Raw genomic sequence first — 19,670 nt, 5'->3', positions numbered from 1 at the left:
CCAAACACATCAAGTGACTACTTCAACGAATTGCATGAGGCTCCCCTTCAGAATGTCCCAAAATGCTTTTCAGACAATGAATTTCATTTCAAGTTTAGTCACTTGTAATGCCAATAACACAGCTAGTTGCCCTTGAGAAAGTGGTGTTGAGCTGCTTTCTTAAACCACTGCAGTCCACCTGCTGTAGGTTAGGTACAGTAAGTACACTACTTGTGCACAGCAAGTTCCCACAAACAGCATCATATAAAGACTAAGTCATCCCTTCTCCCAGTGATGTTGGTTGCAGGTGAGATTTTGGACAGGTTGCAGAAGAGAGACACCTCTCCCCAGCCTATTCTTCTTCAGAATAGGATGGTAAATTGCCATTTCCACCTGAGAATGTAGACGGGACTTTGTTTTTTTTTGTGTTTCTTTCAAAAGACAGCACCTCTGACAGAGCCGCACTCCCTCAAATGATCAACCTGAGGCCCGTGATAAGAGTCCCAGCTATCAAGGATGGGGAACCCTGCAGTAAACCTGGCAGCTGCTCCAAATACCCACCTAGACAGCCATGGAGGGCTTAGTGAACTGTGTGAGTGTACTAGGGGGTCGAGGTAGGCAGTCATCAACATCCTGCACAGTGTGAGCTGAAGACACAGAGCACAGTACTTAATCTGTGTAAAAAGCAATTATATTCTCAAGCAATCTCTGAGATAGCCTGGTTCACAAGCCCATGTCACTCCCAAAGAGAAATGTTTTGTTTAATGACTGATACAATCCACTTCCTGTCACTGAAGTGCTACATTGTGGGCCTTTCAAATGCCAATTAAAGACTCGTGAATTGATTAGGTAATAAATTGGATTGTCCAAACCCTTTCTGTTATAACTGAGGTCTCCTTCTGTTACTCCAGTTTTGATAAATGCAGTCATTATTGAGATTAGTGGATAGTGGTCACTCATTGTTTCAGGTATTTTTAATCAACCAGTTCAGAGATGCTCTGACACATCTCGGGAGCAGATGGAGCTTGAACCCAGGCCTTCTGGCTCAGAAATAGGGGACATTACCACTGCACCACAGGATCCCTGCAGTTCACTGCTTCAACTGTACTAAGCCCTTGCAGCTCAGCCAATCGATACAAGAGACAATGGATGGTGCAAAGGTACGAGAGAGGGAAAGGATTTTGGCATGACCAATATAATCAGTCCTGCAGCATCACTGTGCCAAGCTGTGCCCCGCTAACAATTCACCACGTCCCTGCCAACCCCTCATCAATCTTCCTGGCCCCTACCTGCTCTACTCAACTCTCCTACCTTCAACCCCTCATTCCCTTGAAGCATAACCCATCCTACCTCCACAGCGCCTCATAACCTCAGCCCCCATTAGTCCACCTAACCCACCCTGACCACTGATGCCTTTATACCTTCACTCCTTTATCTCTTCAGACCTGCAACCTCCTGCCACTTGTAACCTCAGTCCTCAGACCCACACCCCTCCCTACACCTCATCCCTTCATAACCTTACTCTGCACACTCCTCCTATCTCTTATTACCCTTGCCTTCCTGCTTTCACCCTCTCATCCCTTCATACCCTCACCCCTCCTACACCACATCTCTTGGCCTCACCCTTCCTGCCTTTTGTACATTCACTCCCTCATGCCCTCACCCCTCCATATCCTTAGCCCCTCCTTGCCTTTTTCTACCTCCCCTTCCCTTCTCCTCAGATTCTCAACATTCCTAACTCTCACCCACTTTTAACCTCACTCCTCTCACTCCAATGCCCACCTTCACCAATCCTCTCAATTTCTCTCCCCACCCCAACCCACCAACTCACTCTCCTTTTTAGTGGTCAGTTCCTCCTGCCCACTCAGGCTGGGCTTCGGTGCTGGGGTGACTCCGCTCTTTGGGGCTGAGCGAATGAAGCACTGTGTCTACTTACCTGTTCGCAATGATGTGAAACCCGTCTGGTCTAAGCAATCTTAGGCAAAGGGTATTAAATGTTCCAGAGCCTAGAGGTTGGATACAGATCAGACACAATCTAATTGAAAAGTGGAGAGTTTGAGGGGCTGAATGGCTTCCTTCTGATCAAACTGAGGCAATTGGACTGTATCCCCATCAATACCTTCACCCGGGACCTTTACTTGGATGGGTGCCAAATCTTTTCCTATTGATGTAATGGAGACCAGTTAACTTGGTGTTGAAGGGGGAACTGCAGCCTCAGTCTTACCCCTGTGATAAGCATCTGGCAGTATCTTCACTTACGTAGGGGAGACTAAACTCAAATTAAGACTTTAATCTTAACTTCACTGCAAAGGCATTTGGGCCTCAACTCATCTGACAGCCATCCCCATTCAAATGGAACATTATTGAGCCACTCATGGGATAGAGTGAGACCATTTGGCCCATCACAGCTCTCCATTGTCATTCTCTTTCCCCTGGTTGATCCTCATCACTCTGTTGCAACAAGTGTCCATCCAAATTCCTTTTTGAAATTGTTGATCATCACTGCCATTGGCAGAGAGTTCCTGGTCTCCACCAGCTGTGTCAAAGATAAAAGTTCTTCTTCAAAATTCTCAATTTCACGAAGGATTCCTCAGTATAATCAAATGCTCCCTTATGCTGTTTATTGAATAAATTAACAATTGGTCTTTTGTTACACAGTGGGATGTATCAGCAGGAACTGAATGATACCAAGAGACCATTCCATCATTATCTATCCAGCAAATATAGCCCATTGAGACTTCAAGACTTGGAATCACATCGACGCTGTCAAGACCGCTCCTCCCCACCAGTTCAGCTTTCATGGTTTATCGGTGAGCCCCTACCCCTGGCACACTGTGAGGGGGTGATGAGCTGTAAAGCCAGTGGTGTTGGGTCCAAGGATAGGCAGCAGCGTATTGATGCCATCTGCTCCATGGCAACCGCCCTCAATGGCCGCATTGAGAATGAAGCTCGGAGGCTGGCTATGGAGACAGATGTCTGGAAAAGGCCCGGAAGCCCAGGTAGGGATGAAGGGCGGGAGCGGGCCGGTTTGGGTGGCTTTACACATTCTGTGGCCAGCTTGACTGACTGCTCTGACCTGAAGCAGCGGCACGTGCCAAGCCCTGAGCCAGCCCCGTCACCGCGGGCATCACTGAGTGACTTCAAAGTCTCACCCGCACTCCGTCAAGAGTGGGGGGAGCAACAGGGAGTTGCCGCACCCGAGGACAAGATGGTGGACAAGAAACCTGCCTTGCAGGATGACCATCCCGAGGACAGCCTGCTGGGCAGCTCCTCTTCACAGAGTGAGAGCAACGTCCCATGGACTGACTTGGAATCTTTGGCAGAGCATGGATTGTGCAGCAAACCCAGAGGGATTTACAACCTCCCAACAGGGAAGCCGGAAGGTAGGACAATACATTCTGGCATTTACCCCACCTTCCCCGAATCCCTTCTGGAATTATTCTGCTGTCTGATTTTGTTCCGCTTGTGAAAATTTCAACCGTTAATGGCCATCTCGTCCAAGTCCAGGAGCAGATCCATGGAGAGGTCCCTCAACTAGCCTCCATTTCTGAGCAAGGCAAGCATTTTACAGCCCGCCCTTGAGTTGTCCTGAGAAGTTGAAGCTTCATTATGCGCAGATTCAGTTGATAAGATACAACAGCAGTGGGCATTCTTTAATGTACCTCGAGCATTTGAAAAGAGAAACTGCAAGATAGTTGAGGGACCCTTCCATGGATCTGCTCCTGGTCTTGGACAAGGTGGCCATTAATGGTTGCAGATAGCAGGCTGTAGAGGGGGTAGTTACACCCAACTGCTGGCCTTGCTTCTGTAGTTATGCCCACACCTGAGTAGCACTGGAGAGAGAACACATGGTGTCCATTGGCACACGAGAGGGCTTCAGGACCATGGGGATCACAGGGGCTGAAGTGCATTATCTTCCCCACAAAAAGCAGCATTTTGAAATAATGTTCCCTTTGGACACCTGCCTAGTGCTCCTCTAAGGGACCATTATTTGTTAGTTTGGGTTCATTTTGTCTCTTTTAACATCCATTGTTTTCATTGTAAGGTGAAACCCACTGGTACACTGAGTTAGTTGGGAAGAAGCAGAAGTGTAGAACGCTGCCTTCCCTGAGAATTTCAAAAATCAAGAGGAGTGTCTCAGTTCACCACCTGACTTGAGATTGAGAAGATCTTCCAGTAATTATTTTTTCAACTGGGTGGTGACTTGCTTGGCCACTTGCGAGAGGAATTAATCAGGCAATTTGAGACTCATGTGAGTCCCATGTAGACCAATCCAGGTTTAGGGGCATTTGATGTGGGGAGAAGGTTGTGACCCGGGCGGTAGTTGAGCAGTTTCCTGCTTTGTAGGTCATTAATGTATAAATGGGATGTTTTTCACAATCTGCCCAGTTTTCACACAGCTCAAGTTCCAGGCTACAGTGGCTGATTTGGAATGGACCCTCTGGGATAATAGTTTGACGCTGGAACCATTAAGGTGGCAAGGTGGTTCAGTGGTTAGCACTGCTGCCTCAGAGTACCAGGGACCTGGGTTCAATCCCTGCCTTAGGTGATCCTCTGTGTGGAATTTGCACACTCCCTCTGTGTCTGTGTGGGATTCCTCTGGGTGCTCCAGTTTCCTCTCACAGTCTAAAGATGTGCAGGTTTGCCAGATTAGCCATGGTAAATGTGGGGTTGGGTCTGGGTGGGATGCTCTTTGGAGGGTCGATGCAGACTTGATGAGCTGAATGACCTCATTGTGCTCTCTAGGGATTCTACAATTCTAACCACTCTGCAAATGTACATGAGCGATGTCCAGGCCTGTGGAAGCCAGTCAGTTCCATTGGCTAGAGTGCAGAACGATGCAAATAGTTTGGGTTCAATCTTATACAGTACCAGTTGTTAACCATTCTTTCCATCACTCAATATGGAAGAATGCTTCTCAAGGAATGTCCTTCTAAGTCAATAACCTGCTGCATTGATCCCTGAGGTTCATGCTCAGCAGTGACTTCTAGATGTGACATTCACTTTGACAGCATGCTGAGCATTGTGTGTGAAACCTCCCAGCACTTGCATAGCTTCAAGAGAACTTTGCCCTCAAACTGCCTGACTACTCACTTTCCGTCCTGCAGAAAATGATGCCTCTGATTTCTCGTGGACTCGGGCTAATTGGTGTCCGGGATGAAATGAATTTTGTTCTTAGTTTCTCAAATCCAGTGATTGAACAGCAGAAGCTTCAACCTCCTTTGTCATGCCATGTCGGCACAACTCTGGTGCCTTGTCATCCTGCCCCATTGATCATCAAGTGGGTGAATGGAGAGAGGTGGATCAAGTTGTGTTTAAATGGACCCAGTGTAATTACTGATCTCCCACAGTCCACTCTCTGTGTGTTTGACACATCCAAGTCTCTGCTCGTTATGTTGCGGCAAGTCCCTTTCCCCTATCCAACTTGGAAAACTTTACATCCTTAATTTCAAATCCTTCAAGACCTTGCCCCTCCTCTATCTCTCTAATTCCCAATCCTCAGGTCTCTGAGCTCTTGATTTTATCCAAGCCATCATCCATGGCCCTGTCCACAGCTCACTGGGCTCTAAATTCTGGAATTCCTGCCCCACATCTCTGCTTCTCGACCTCACTTTCTCCTTTCACATACTCCTCAGAATCTACTCTTCAATGAAGCTCTTGAGTGTCAGAAATAATGCCTCCTCATGTAGCACATCACACTGGAAGTCAAGCTCTGTTAATCCTGGAGTCATCGCAAAACTTAAAGTTTTTAACATAAATACTCAAAATCCCTAAACTAGCTGATTTTCAGATAGAAAACACAGACCAGGTTCCTGAACTAAACAAGAAATCACTTTTTATTACAGGTTATTGTATTCTAGCTACAGATAAACAGTTAAACAACATTAAGTAAATTCTACAGATTAAAACCCTTATTTACAAACACACCCTCTCTCTTTCTCTCTCACACACACGCATGCTCTTACACATGCTGTAAACAGGGAAAATAAACTCATGGGAGGAAGGAAAACTGGGGAAAAGTTCCATCATTTTTGTTCACAAAATCTGTTGGATTGGTTCTTGCTTTTGATTTGCAAGAGGCACACAATGTCTGACCCACTTATGAAAGTTCTCTGGCTTATCCAATTCAAAGTCACAACTTGCAGCATCTGCTGAAAAAAAGGTATGTTTGATTCTGATTTAAAATGGCTTACTGCAGAGAAATATGTGTGTGTGACAGAGTTTTCAGCTCTGCTGGTTTCTCTTTTGTTCTGAACTACTTTATATATGTCTTGTTCACAGCCTAAACTGTTTAACTGTTGTGGTTCTGTTCGCCGAGCTGGAAGTTTTTGTTGCAACAAAAACTTCCAGCTCGGCGAACAGAACCACAACAATGAGCACCCGAGCTACAAATCTTCGCACAAACTTTAAACTGTTTAACTATTTGGCTAATAGATGTTGGTAGACAGGGGATCTTTGTTATTGACAATTGATCTTGAGTCCGCAAACCAATCAGCTTTACAGTTCAAACCAATAGAATTGTGGCTGCTGAAAATCAAAATCGAAAACAGAAGTTGCTGGAAAAGCTCAGCAGGTCTGGCAGCATCTGTGGAGAGAAATCAGAGTTAACGTTTTAATTGTGTTCTGAGGAAGGGTCACTGGGTCCAAAATGTTAATTCTGATTCCTGTCCACAAATGCTGCCAACCTGCTGGGCTTTTTTCAGCTATTTCTGTTTTTGATTCTGATTTTCAGCATCTGCAATTCTATCAGTTCAGCTTCATAGTTCATCAGCATATTGCTAGAACTCAGAACTACACAAATAGAACTCACAGAAGGTATCAAATTCCTTACTGAAATGTGCAGCCATCCTTGTAAATCCATTTGAAAGCAATTTTTTTTCTCATTTCGGTCTGTAGTTTTTTTCAAAAAGTACATAAGTAAAAAGACAGTCTTTACAAGATTAATGCCAGATTTTTTTTTTGACTATGGTCCTGTATAGCAGCCCAGGACATTTTATTACATCAAAGGTACTACATAAATATTTGTCGGCATTGATAGGTTTTGCAGAGATCTCTCAGCTTTGTAAAGAATCTGCACCAAAATTGGTCAATTTGATGAAAAATTATTCCAGTTACTGATCAAAGAATTGCATTACTGGATAGCTCATCATCTGACGTCTTTACTTTTGTATTAACAAGATTTGCTTACAAACTATCTTAAAGATCATTTGTTAAATTTATCTTGTCCTGCCTTTCGAAGTGTCTGAAATATTTTAATCCATCTTTTCTTCTTTTCTGGGTCTGCCTTTGTTCTCAGAAATGGTTAATAAATGTACTGGTGTCCAGAGATTCTTCAATGAATTGGACCATCAAGCAACAAGAAAGGTCAAAAGTCATGAGCTCCCTTTTGAAACAGTCCTATCTGAGAACAGATCCCCGAGTGGAAGGTACTGAATGATTGTGAGACTGTTGCTGAAATGACCCAATATCATGGTGTCTGGAAATCACCAGAATATTGAGGGTCACTGAAAAGTCATTGAGCACTGAATGAGGTCATTTAGCCTATTGTATCTATGCAAACCCTTGGAAGAGCTGCTCACTCAGCCCTTTCTCATTACTTCTTATTCCCTTCTTGGGATGTGGATGTCACTGGCAGGGTCACTATTCATTACCCCATCCATGGTTGGCCTTGAGAATGTGGTGGTGGGTTGCCTTCCGGAACTGCTGCTATCCTCTATCCTACTCTATCCTGCAGTCTCTTTCTCCCTCAAACATTTATTCCAGTTGAAAGTTGCTCTTGAACCTGGTCCTGCCAATCTTTGAGGCAGAACATTCCAGAATACAACAACACAACCTTTTTTTGTTTTAAAATGCTTCCTCAGGATACCTTCTGCTTGTTTAAGCAACTTGTGCTGTAATTTGTGACTTGAAATGTGCACCTTCTGGACCTCTGACAGGAGTCTCTGCATCAAAAATGAGTTCAAAATGACATCCAAGACCTGGTCCCTTAACTCTGGCAATATCCACATGACAGATATCTATCTTTACAAGGGATTTGGACCTCAGTCAAAACTTCTTGTTGGCCGATAAGGGTGAACGCTGCCTATTAAATAAAATGAGTTCCTCCTGATTAGTTTTTTCAGCCTGCGTATGATATGATTTCAGTCCGAGAGCACTTATGGCATTGTGGTAGTGTCCCTACCTCTGTCTCAGGAGGCCTGCGTATAAGTCCCACCTGTGTGTAATAGCACCTCTGAGATTTATTTAAAAATGAGTATGATCCCAGTCAGGGAAAACAAGTTACCCTAACAAACCTGCTCCCCAAATATCATGCTGAGAATTTACTTTCCCATATGCATTAACCAGATGGAATTTGGACCAGATGTCCAGTTTCTTTAAACAGTGCTTCTCTATAATATGTATATCATGATAAGGCAGCAGATTACCTGCTTTTCACTGCTTGAGTTCCAACCTTCTTGCAGATTCCCTATCATGTGACTACTGAGGTGATGATGTACCTCAGAGGCTCATTTACATACCCTTTCTCTCCACAGAAAGAATCGGTGCCTGTCTGTGTGTCCCAAGGGAGCTATGGACAATAAAAAATCTTGTCAATTCTGATAATAATATTGCAGTTTAAATTGTGAGCTCAATTCCATTTCACGTGGATCTTGTATTAATCAGAAAGATACTTAGAGTTCTAAAGCTATTATGGTACAGAAAGAGTCCACTTGCCCCTTGAGTCCATGCCAGAACCCTCCATGCAACTTGTTGATGATACTGGGGAAGCCTGCAAACATATTTAAAATGGGAATGTGTGCTGACTCCAGCTTTTAATGAGGGGTTCAATCTCCAATCCAATGTGTTCTGCAGGGCCCAGGCAGCTCCTTTCTTTTCTTCATTCAATTTCTTCCTCTCCAGGTTCTTATGTTTTAAATTTCATTGGCCTGGAAAGCTTAGTTCTCTCATTGTAGAGGTATATCTGAAAACAAATCATTAAGATTTGCAGCATGTTAATAACAACATTGCTGTCACTTGTACTGTGACTTGTAAAGCTTTGGAGAATAGACGCAAGAAGCTGGTGGTTTAGAACAAAACACGAATTGTGAGGACTTTTAAGATTGATTGATCTTCCTGGATATACCTGTGAGCAACGTGAGAGAGTAGTCATAGGGGAAGTTTGTTTACCATTTCACTCCAACTAGAGTGTCAACAAACATACCCAGGATATTATGAAGACCCAGGTGTCAAGAGAACTGCACAAACAATAGAGTGGTTTCGGGGGAGCAGAGGATTGTGGGTATTGCAACCACCATTGTTGACTAATTGCAGCCAGGTTTGCCATAAGGTGGGAGTGAGATGGAGCTATTGGAGGTGTTAGGCCTTGTGATAGAACTTCTGAAAAATATGATCCAACCAGAATCAAAAGCAGGAAATGCTGGAGAAGTTAAGCAGGTCTGTCAGTATCTGTGCAGTGAGAAATAGAGTACAGGTTTTGGGTCCAGTATGACTCTTGTTTGGAAATGGTCCAACTAGAGTTGGCAGTTCAGAAGATTGTTCAAGCTCTCTGCTAGAGACTTGAGCTCAAAATCTAAGCTGACATTCCAGGGGAGTACGGAAGAAGTGTTGCACCATAGCTTTCATGTGAGACTTTGAACCCCTGTAGGTAAACATAAAAGATCCTATGGCACTATTTTGAAGATGAACAGAGGAGGCATCCCTGGTGTCCTGGTCAAAATCCATTTCTCAATCAATACTACAAATATGGATTACTCTGGTCATGTGATTCACATTTTGGGAGCTTGCTGTACACAGATTGACTGTTGAATTTCCCTTCTTAACAATAACATCTGCACTTACTGATAATTAATTCTGGGAAGTGCTTTGGCATCAGGAGCAGATGCAAAACGTGTGAAATAAAATCACATTCATACTGTATTTTTTAAAACCTGTGATATATATATATTGTCCACTAGATGACACTCTTGCTCTGTTTTCCTGTTCACTGGTCCACTGAACAAGGCAATTGAAACAGTTTGTCAACTTGTTTCTAAGCCTCGTGCATTTGAACTTGGACACTGTGACGTGCTCACTGATCTGACTTGGTTCTTAATCTGGAAACTCAACAATGTTAAAATTCTCATACTCATTTTCCATTTCTCCTTTGGTCTGACTCCTCCCTGTTTCTGTAATCTCCTCCAACTCCACAACTCTCTGAGATCCCTTCACTCCTCCAATTCTGGATATTGTGCATTCCCTGTTTTAATCACTCCTTCATTGGTGACTGAGTCTTCAGCTGCATCCACAAATTCCTCCCTAAACATCTCCATCTTTCCTTCCTCCTTTGCAATCTCTTTGAAACCCATCTCTTTTACCAAGCTTGTGATGACCAATTCTAAAAAGTTCTGAACTGGCTCTACATCAAATTTGTTTGGTGTTGCTGTGAACCACCACTAATCGTAAGGTGCTGTCTAAAGGCAAGTTGTTGTTATGTAACAAAGTCACAATACCAATACAGTGGTGACTCCTGGCCCCATACTTGTATCTGTAACACCCAGCCTTGGGTACACATTGAGTGAGGAATCAAAGATAACAGGTGCGACCACCCACAGGATCCAGAGTTCTTTTAAGGAGAAATCATTTTCTGCAACAGTGGTTTGGATTTAGAACATACCATCAGATTGGGTGGTGGATACAGATTCAATTGAATCTTCAGAAAGGAATTCAATTAAAATTTTCAGGGGAACAAATGCAGGAAAGAGGGGAAAGAGCTGGGGAGTGGAGTTGACGGGATTACACTTTGAAAGAGATGGGACAGAGTCAAGGATCTAAATGGTTTCCTTCTGTGCAGTACTGCTCTATGATTCTATATATGGAAGGGGAATTGGCAGAAAATAAGCTGTCCAAGATCAATGAGCGACATTTGTCCTAAAGTTAATATAAGGAAGGTACATGAAATGTGTGTAGCTGCGGACTTGTGGCTCTGTCTGTGTGGCTGATGTGTATCTGTGTGACTCTAACTGTCTATTTGACTGTGTGAGTGTCTGATTATGTGCATTTGTATTTGATTGTGTGTCTGTATGACTGTGTCCATCTATTTGTGTGCCTGTGTGTATGTGTGTCTGTGTGACTGTGTTTGTCTGTCTCCATGAGTCTGTGTCTGTCTCTGTTTGTGTCTTTGTGAATCTGACTGTGAGTCTATCTGTATGTGTGAATTTGTATTTGTTTGTGTGACTGTTTATCTGTATGACTGTGTGTTTGTCTAAATGTGTGAATTGTGTGTAAGACTGAATGTAGAGTTTTGAGAAAAATAGAGAGCTGACAAGTCTTAAAAATGTGTTGCTGGAAAAGCGCAGCAGGTCAGGCAGCATCAAAGGAACAGCATATGCCCGAAACGTCGATTCTCCTGTTCCTTTGATGCTGCCTGACCTGCTGCGCTTTTCCAGCAACACATTTTTAAGCTCTGATCTCCAGCATCTGCAGTCCTCACTTTCTTCTAGCTGACAAGTCTGTCTTGTTAAGTGTAATTTCTAGTTAACAGGAAGAACTCTCAGTTTATGAGATTGTCTATATAAAAGATCCTCTATATAAGTGAAGTCTTTGCTCAGTGAAGCACACGGTTAATTTGTCACCGTTAACAGAATTGATTATGAACTGAAAGTAACTGTGCCAGTTGAGTTTCATTTTAAATCCTAATGCTCATTGATCATTATCTGTGGGTTTTCCCTCCTCTCCTCTGTTGAAATATTGGCATCAGCCATTCCATCATCCTTTTTGACAGCAACAATAATGTTTGATGAACTCCACTACCTCCAGACCAGCCAAAGGAGCATTGTGCATTCTCTGAGAAGATGTCTTGTCGGGCACAGTTGGTTGAGCAGCCCTTTGGAACCTCCTGCTCTAAGAGTGTTTCCCACCAGAAGATTAGGGAGCCTGACAGATGGAGCCCCTCCTGTGTTGCTAGCTGTCTGCATTTCTTTGAACCCACTTTCCTTCTCTATCATTTTACTGTGCGCTGTATCAGCCTTCAGCTGTGGCTTGGAGGGAAGCATGCTCACCTCTAAGTTCAAAGATTGTGGGTTCAAGTCCTGCTCCAGAGACTTGAACCCATTAAACTGAGTTTACAACTCTCTGTAGAAGGAGTTCTTGAGGTGCAGTGGTAGTGTCTTTGCCTCTCAAGTTGGAGGCCTGGATTTATGTCTTGCCTGTTCCAGATGTGTCATATCTTCTCTGAACACTTTGACGAGGAACATATCGATGCCTGTCTGTTGTACCAAGGGTGTGGTATACCATTAGAGGTGCTGTCTTTACAGTGAGATGTCTATCCTCTCTCGTTGTATCACAGACACATGGTCGTGGAGAAGGCATTTGGTATGCTTGCCTTCATTAGTCAGATCATTGAGTTACAGAAGTTATGTTACAGCTGTACAAGACATGTGGTAAGGCCACATTTGCAATTCTGTGTAAAATTCTGGTCTCCCTGCTATAGGAAGGATGTTATTAAACTGGAAAGAGTGCAAAGGATGTTACCGAGACTGGAAGGTTTGATTCAAAAGGAGAGGTTGGATAGGCTGGGACTTTATTCCCTGGAGCATAGGAGGCTGAGGGGTGGCCTTTATAAATGTTTATAAAATCATGAGGGGCATGGATAGGGAGAATAGGTTTAAGGTGAGAGGGGAAAGATTGAAAAGGGATCTGAGCGGCAACTTTTTCACCCAGAGGGTGGTGCATGTACAGAATGAGCTGCCAGAGGAAGTTGTGGAGGCTGGTACAATTACAATATTTAAGAGACATTTAGACAAATATGTGGATAGGAAGGGTTTAGAGGGATATGGACCAAACACCGGCAAATGGGATTAGTTCAGTTTGGGAAAGCTGGTTAACATGGATGAGTTGAACTGAAGGGATTGTTTCTGCATTGTATGGCTCTGACTTTATGTGGATGTAAAGGATTCTCGAACACTATTCTGTGAGGTTGAACAAACTGTCAGAGGAAGTTAAAATCTAAAACAAATTCCTACCCCATTCTAAATTCCATTGGTGTAAATATTCAGATTATAAGGACTCCTGTACTTTGCGTAACCTGACTTAAATAAGATGAGCAAGTTCAACTTGGGTCACTTCTAGCCATGCCAGTGACCCCCTGTCAGGAGCAGCTGTAACAGAGTGGATCTGTCAGAATCAAGGGTCAGTCATTCAGGACTCGGGTGCAGACAAATTTCTCGACTGAGAGGAGTTGTGAACCTGCTCAGCAATAACCTGCTCAATGATGCCCAGTTTGGGTTCTGCCAGGATCATTCAGCTCCTGAACTCATTCCAGCCTTGGTTCAAACGTGGACAAAAAAGCTGAATTCCAGACGTGAGGTGGCAGTGACTGCCCTTAACATCAAGGCTGCATTTGACTGAGTGTGGCATCAAGGAGCCCTAGCAAAACTGGAGTCAGTGAGTAACAGGGATAAACTTTCCACTGGTTGGAGTCATACCTAGCACACAGGAAGATGGTCGTGCTCCAGAACAGCTCTGAAGGAGTTCCTCAGTGTCCTGGTCCCAACCGTCTTCAACTGCTTCATCAATGACAAGCTCAGAGGTGGGGATCTTTGCTGATGATTGCACAATGTTCAGCACCATTCACAAATTGCCAGATACAGAAGCAATCCATGTTCAAATGCAGCAAAACCCAGGTAATATCCAGGCTTGGGCTGACATGGGAAGTAACATTTGCACCACACAAAGGTCAGGCAATGGCTATCTTCAATGAGAGACTAATCTAACCAACACCCCTTGACATTCAGTGGTGTTACTATCACTGAATCCCTCACTATCAACATCATTGGGGCTGCCATTGACCAGAAACTCAACTGGACATGACACATAAATACAGTGGCTACAAAAGCTGATCAGAGGCGAGGAACACTGTGACGAGTAACTCACTTCCCGCTTCCCCAAAGTCTATCCTTTATCTACAAGGCACAAGTCAGTGGTCTAATGGAATATTCCCCAGATGCCTGGATGGGTGCAGCCCCAAGAACACTCAGGAAGTTTGACACAATTCAAGACAAAACAGCCTACTTGATTGGCACCACATCCACAACTCTCCACCACCAAAGCACAGTAGCATCAATGTCTATTGTCTCCAAAAGGCACTGAAGAAATTCACCAAAGATCCTCATACAGCACCATCCAAACTCACGCTTACTCACCACCTGACTTGGAAATAAATGACCAATTCCTTCACTATTGTTGGATCAAAAACCTGGAAGTCCATCCCAAAGGGCAAGCAACCTACAGCAGGTGGACTGCAGCAGTTCAACAAGGCAGCTCACCCCCACCTTCTCAAAGTTCAAGGGGACAGGCAACAAATGCTGGGCCCAGCCAACAATATCCCATATGTAATTTTAAAAAAAATTCTCTTTCACACAGCTCATAATTAGAGCCTGGAAATGCGCTGCCTGAGTGTGTTGGAGGCAGATTGAATTGAGGCATTCAAGAGGTTTATTCAACTGGATTGTTATTTAGTAGAAATAATGTGCAAAGGCACAAGGGAAAGCAGGAGATGAGCTCTCGGTAATAGTGTTTGTTTGAAGAGCCAGTGCAGAGATAGAGTCATAGAGATGTACAGCATGGAAACAGACCCTTCGGTCCAACTTGTCCATGCCGACCATATATCCCAAAGGTTGCAGAGAAGATTTACCAGGATGTTGCCTGGAATGGAGAATAGGTCGTATGAGGATAGGTTGAGAGTGCTAGGCCTTTTCTCATTGGAATGGCGAAGGATGAGGGGTGACTTGATAGAGGTTTATAAGATGATCAGAGGAATAGGTAGAGTAGACAGTCAGAAACTTTTTCCCCGGGCACAACCGAGTGTTACAAGGGGACATAAATTTACGGTGAAGGGTGGAAGGTATAGGGGAGATGTCAGGGGTGGGTTCTTTACCCAGAGAGTGGTGGGGGCATGGAATGCGCTGCCCATGGGAGTGGTAGAGTGGGAATCATTGGCGACCTTTAAGCGGCATTTGGATAGGTACATCGATGGGTACTTAATCTAGGTTAGAAGTTCGGCACAACGTCGTGGGCCGAAGGGCCTGTTCTGTGCTGTATTGTTCTATGTTCTATGTTCTATCTCTCCAAACCTATTCATATACCCATCCAGATGCCTCTTAAATGTTGCAATCGTACTAGCCTCCACTATTTCCTCTGGCAGCTCGTTCCATACATGTACCACCCTCTGCATGAAAAGGTTGCCCCTTAGGTTACTTTTATATCTTTCCCCTCTCACCCTAAACCTATGCCTTCTTATTCTAGACTCCCTCATCCCAGGGAAAAGACTTTGTCTATTTACCCTATCCATGCCTCTCATGATTTTATAAACCTCTATAAGGTCACCTCTTAGCCTCCAATGTTCCAGGGAAGACAGCCTTAGCCTATTCAACCTCTCCCTATAGCTCAAATCCTCCAACCCTGGCAACATCCTTGCAAATGAAGCAAAATATTACAACACTTGAAAATTTGGGCCTCCTGTTTTGAAGGAACTATGCTGAGGCCTCCATGTTTCCCAGGTTTCAGAAGACATTGATTTTGTAGGTGGGGAAAGGGACAGAAAAGGAGGAAAGAAATTATTCTGAACTTTGCAGTATTAAATCTAATGGGCTGAATAGCCTTCTTCTACCCCATAACATTCCAGTGATTCCATGATTCTCCAGTCTCATTACTGTCTTCCATCTGGATCTTATTGCTTAAATCTTCCCAATGAGAGATCATTAAAAAATGATCTGGAATTGAAATCTAGTCTCAGTGATGTTATATTTGATGTTGTGGAAATTCATCTGGTTCACTAATGTTCTTCAGGGAGGAAATCTGCTGTCATTATCTGATCTGGCTGACCAGAACCACACTAATTAATTTCGCTGTGAAATGGCCCAGCATTTCCCTCAATTCATGGATAATTAAGGTTTGACAACAAATGCTGGCCTTTGCCTGCGATGTTCACATCCCACACAAAAATACGATGCAGGAGATAATTGAAAAGACCAATCTTGATCGGCCAAGCAGCAAGCAGGATCACTGCCTGAAGCAGATTCACTTGTAACTTTCTTGGACAAATACTTGAAGGGAAAACATTTCCACGGGGTACTGAGTGAGAGCGGGGGCCAGGATTAATTGAATAAATGTACCAAATGTCCAGCACTATTAGAATGGGCTGATGGCCTCCTTTTGCCCTCTGTCATTAAATGATTCTTTGACTGGCATCAAGCTGATTAACTTCAAGTTAGAGCAGGACGCTTATCTGGGACATGGTCACCTGAAATAGACCGGTTGCTCCAAATGGCCTGTTTCTGTGCTGTACATTATCTGTAATTCCATGAACCCACATGACTCTGCAGATAAGGGGAGCGAACTGGAAGATTTGGTGCCATTGAACAGAAGCATTCAAATGAAAATGCATCGTTAGTATATTGCTTTTTTTTTTGTCTGTTGCAAAACAACATAATCTTTCTTTGAACCTATGGACCACTTAATGGCAGATGAATGAGGGTTGAGGATAGAGCTTTATAATCTTAACATGACAAACAATGGTTTGCATCTCAAGGGCTTATATCATCAAATTTAATTTGGCTGAAATGCTGTGAAGTGAAAGGTTGTTCTGTTAATCTGGGGGTGTTTCAAACACTTGGAGCTGTTTTTCTGAGATGCTGATAATTTTATTTTGGTCTGTTAATATATGTAATGCACATGCACACAGACACACGCACCCCTCAAACAATAGATGCTGAACTGCTTAATACCGTGGAGATAAATTCTTTTAAGGAGATTGTTTGGTGCTTGACAATTGCAGATGGATTAGGCAATTGAAACACTTGCCCTGGATTTCAGTGCTCCCGCTTTGTTCTTGCCAGATCAAGGTCAGTTGCATTGTCAGCTTTTTTTTTTAGAAAAAAAGAGATTTCTGTCCCCTTTTACAGACTTAACAAAATGTGTGTTGAAAACGTGTGCTTGAAAGCACCAAGAGTCTTGTGGAAGTCGATTCAATCACACAATGAGCTGAATATTCACTTTCTGGCATTTTTGAAAGCTTTCAACTCACAAAAGCCAGGATGAAAAATTTCACCATACAGGATCCCACCATCTAGCCCACAGTATTGATTAATTCCACCCAGCTCACAAAAGACAGATTTAAGGAAATATTTTTCTTTGCTCCTCATTTGCAAGATCTCCCACTCAGTTACAGGAGGCAGAAATTACGCAACAAAGATAAATGAGAATTGAAGTTGTTGGTTGGTTCTCTGAGCTCGTTGATTTTGTTGCAAATGTTTTGTCTGCCTCCTGGGTGACATCTTCAGTGCTGTGTAGCCTCTGGATGAAGCACTGTCATTGAGATCTGCCCCAAATTTACACAGTTCTGTCTGTTATGGTGGGTGGTTCTACTCCCAGTTTCGTACTGTAATGGTCTGTAGATGGGGTCTATTTCAGTGTGTTTGTTTATGTAACTGGTGGATGAATACCAGCCCTCCAGGAAATCCTGAGCTTGTCTTTGTTTAGCCTGTCCCAGTATCATCGCGTACACACCCACGAGTTCCACATATTCAGCACCCTCTGGCTGAAGAAATTCCTCCTCAACTCAGTTCTGAAGGATTATCCATTCAGTCTGAGGCTCTGCACTTCAATCCTAATTTGTCCGACTGGTGGAAACATCTTCGCATGTCCACTCTACCCAGGCACTGTCTAGAATCTCTGATGAATTTCTGCAGTTCTACTTGTACACACTGCTGCTAATTAACGTCTGTGGAGAGAGTGGACATTTGTGAATATAGTGCTAATGAAGTGGGCTACTTCAGCCTGGATGGTGTCAAGCTTCTTGAGTGCGACACCCATCCAGACAAATGGGAAATATTCCATTACACTCTGAACTTGTGCCTTTGTCGATGATAGACAAGCTCTGGGGAGTCAGGAGGTAAATTACTCACCACAGTATTCCTAGCCTCTGACCTGCTCTTGTAACCACTGCCTTTATGTGGAGAGTCCAGGATGTTGATAAGGGGGAATTAGGTTATGGTAACACCATTGAATGACAAGGGGCATTGGTTAGGCTATGTCTTATTGGAGATGGTCACTACCTGGCATTTGTGTGACACAAATGTTACTTACAACTTGTCAGCCTAAGCCTTGAATGCAGATTACAAGGTTCAAGGCAGAATTTTTGGCCATGTGGAGGAACAGAGGGATCTTCGGATCCACATCCATAGATCCCTCAAAGTTGCCAACCAGGTTGATAGGGTTGTTAAGAAGGTGTATGGTGCATTGGCTTTCATTAGCAGTGGGATTGAGTTTAAGAGCCGTGAGGTTATGCTGTGGCTCTATAAAACCCTGGTTAGACCATACTTGGAAGATTGTGTTCAGTTCTGGTTGCCTCATTACAGGAAGGATGTGGAAGCTTTAGAAAAGGTTGAGATAAGATTTACCAGGATGCTGCCTGGACTGGAGGACATGCCTTCTGAAGAAATGTTGGGGGAACTAGAGCTTTTCTCATTGGAGCAAAGAAGGATGAGAGGTGACTTGATAGAGGTGTGCAAGACAAGGGAGGCATAGATAGAGTGTATCTAGAGATTTCTCTTCCAAGGGTGGAAATGGCTATCAAGAGGGGATATAATTTTAAGGTGATTGGAGGAAGGTTTAGGGGAGATGTCAGAGTTAGGTTCTTTACACAGAGAGTGGTGAGTGCATGGAATACACTGCTAGCAATGGTAGTATAGTCATATACATCAGGGACATTTAAGTAACTTGTGGATAGGCACATGTATAATGAATGGTAAGTAGGTGAGTTTGATCTTAGAGTAGGATAAAAGTTCGGCACAACATCGAGGGCCAAAGGGCCTGTACTGTGCTGTGCTGTTCTATGTTCTAAGCCTGAATATTGTCCAGGTCTTACTGCATTTGGACATGGACTGCTTCAGTATTTGAGAAGTTGTGAATGGTGCTGAGCATTGTGCAATTATCAGCAAACATCACCACTTCTGACTTTAGGGATGGTCAGGGTGTGGGGCCTACATAGCTGGCATCACACTGGCACTGAGACTTGTATATTGTGTTGGTGGCAAAATGACTTTTTTGCTTGATGACAGCACTCTGTTAGTGGCGAAGACCACTAACAGATTTCCTGCATAGTCAGAGTGTGATTGAGCAAAATTATACCCACTTGGGAAAGGATTGAGAGCCAGAAGACACAGATTTAAAATAATTGGCTAAAGAAGTGAAAGTGATATAAGAATTTTTTAAGGCAGTGAGTGGTATCAGTCTGAAATGTAAGCCTGAGAGTGTGGTTGATGCAGGTTCAATTGAGGCTTTTTGCAGAGAATGAGAAGGGTTATCAGCAAAGGAGGAAAGTGCAAGGTTACCAGGAGAAGACGGAAGAGGGGAGAGCCGTGCAGGCACAATGGATCTCCTCCTGCACAGCAATAATTCTGTGATTCTCCGAAATGGTATTCGCAAAAGTGGGAAACCGAATTCTTGGAAAGGGTTGTGGCATCGACTCATTTATATGCGACTTGGGAGTGCGAATATATTAAGGTTTAGAAAAATCAGATCTTCTTTGTTTACGACAAAACAAGTGAAGTCATGATAATGAATGAAATGTATAAAATTCTGGAACAATGGGACAGGGCAGATCGAAGCAGGCAGATTTTGTAGGGTCAGCAGTAAGGAGCCGAAGGTAGAAA

The 19,670-nt window shown here is 43.6% G+C and overlaps 1 protein-coding gene across 8 annotated transcripts in view; it reads left to right on the top strand.

Moving 5' to 3' along the window:
• Positions 1-19,670, top strand: part of LOC122564952 (centrosome-associated protein 350-like) — a 155,839-nt gene that overhangs the window by 65,127 nt on the left and 71,042 nt on the right. For all 8 annotated transcript variants that reach the window (XM_043720497.1, XM_043720498.1, XM_043720496.1 and 5 more), the window contains 2 exons: positions 2,638-3,362; positions 7,277-7,406. In XM_043720497.1, coding sequence (XP_043576432.1) covers positions 2,638-3,362; positions 7,277-7,406 — 855 coding nt within the window. The remainder of the gene's footprint in view (positions 1-2,637; positions 3,363-7,276; positions 7,407-19,670) is intronic.

Source organism: Chiloscyllium plagiosum, chromosome 30, assembly GCF_004010195.1.
Source record: "Chiloscyllium plagiosum isolate BGI_BamShark_2017 chromosome 30, ASM401019v2, whole genome shotgun sequence".
NCBI lineage: Eukaryota > Metazoa > Chordata > Chondrichthyes > Orectolobiformes > Hemiscylliidae > Chiloscyllium > Chiloscyllium plagiosum.
The sequence above is the reverse complement of the archived record's forward strand: the minus strand, read 5'-3'. Positions and strand labels throughout refer to the sequence as shown.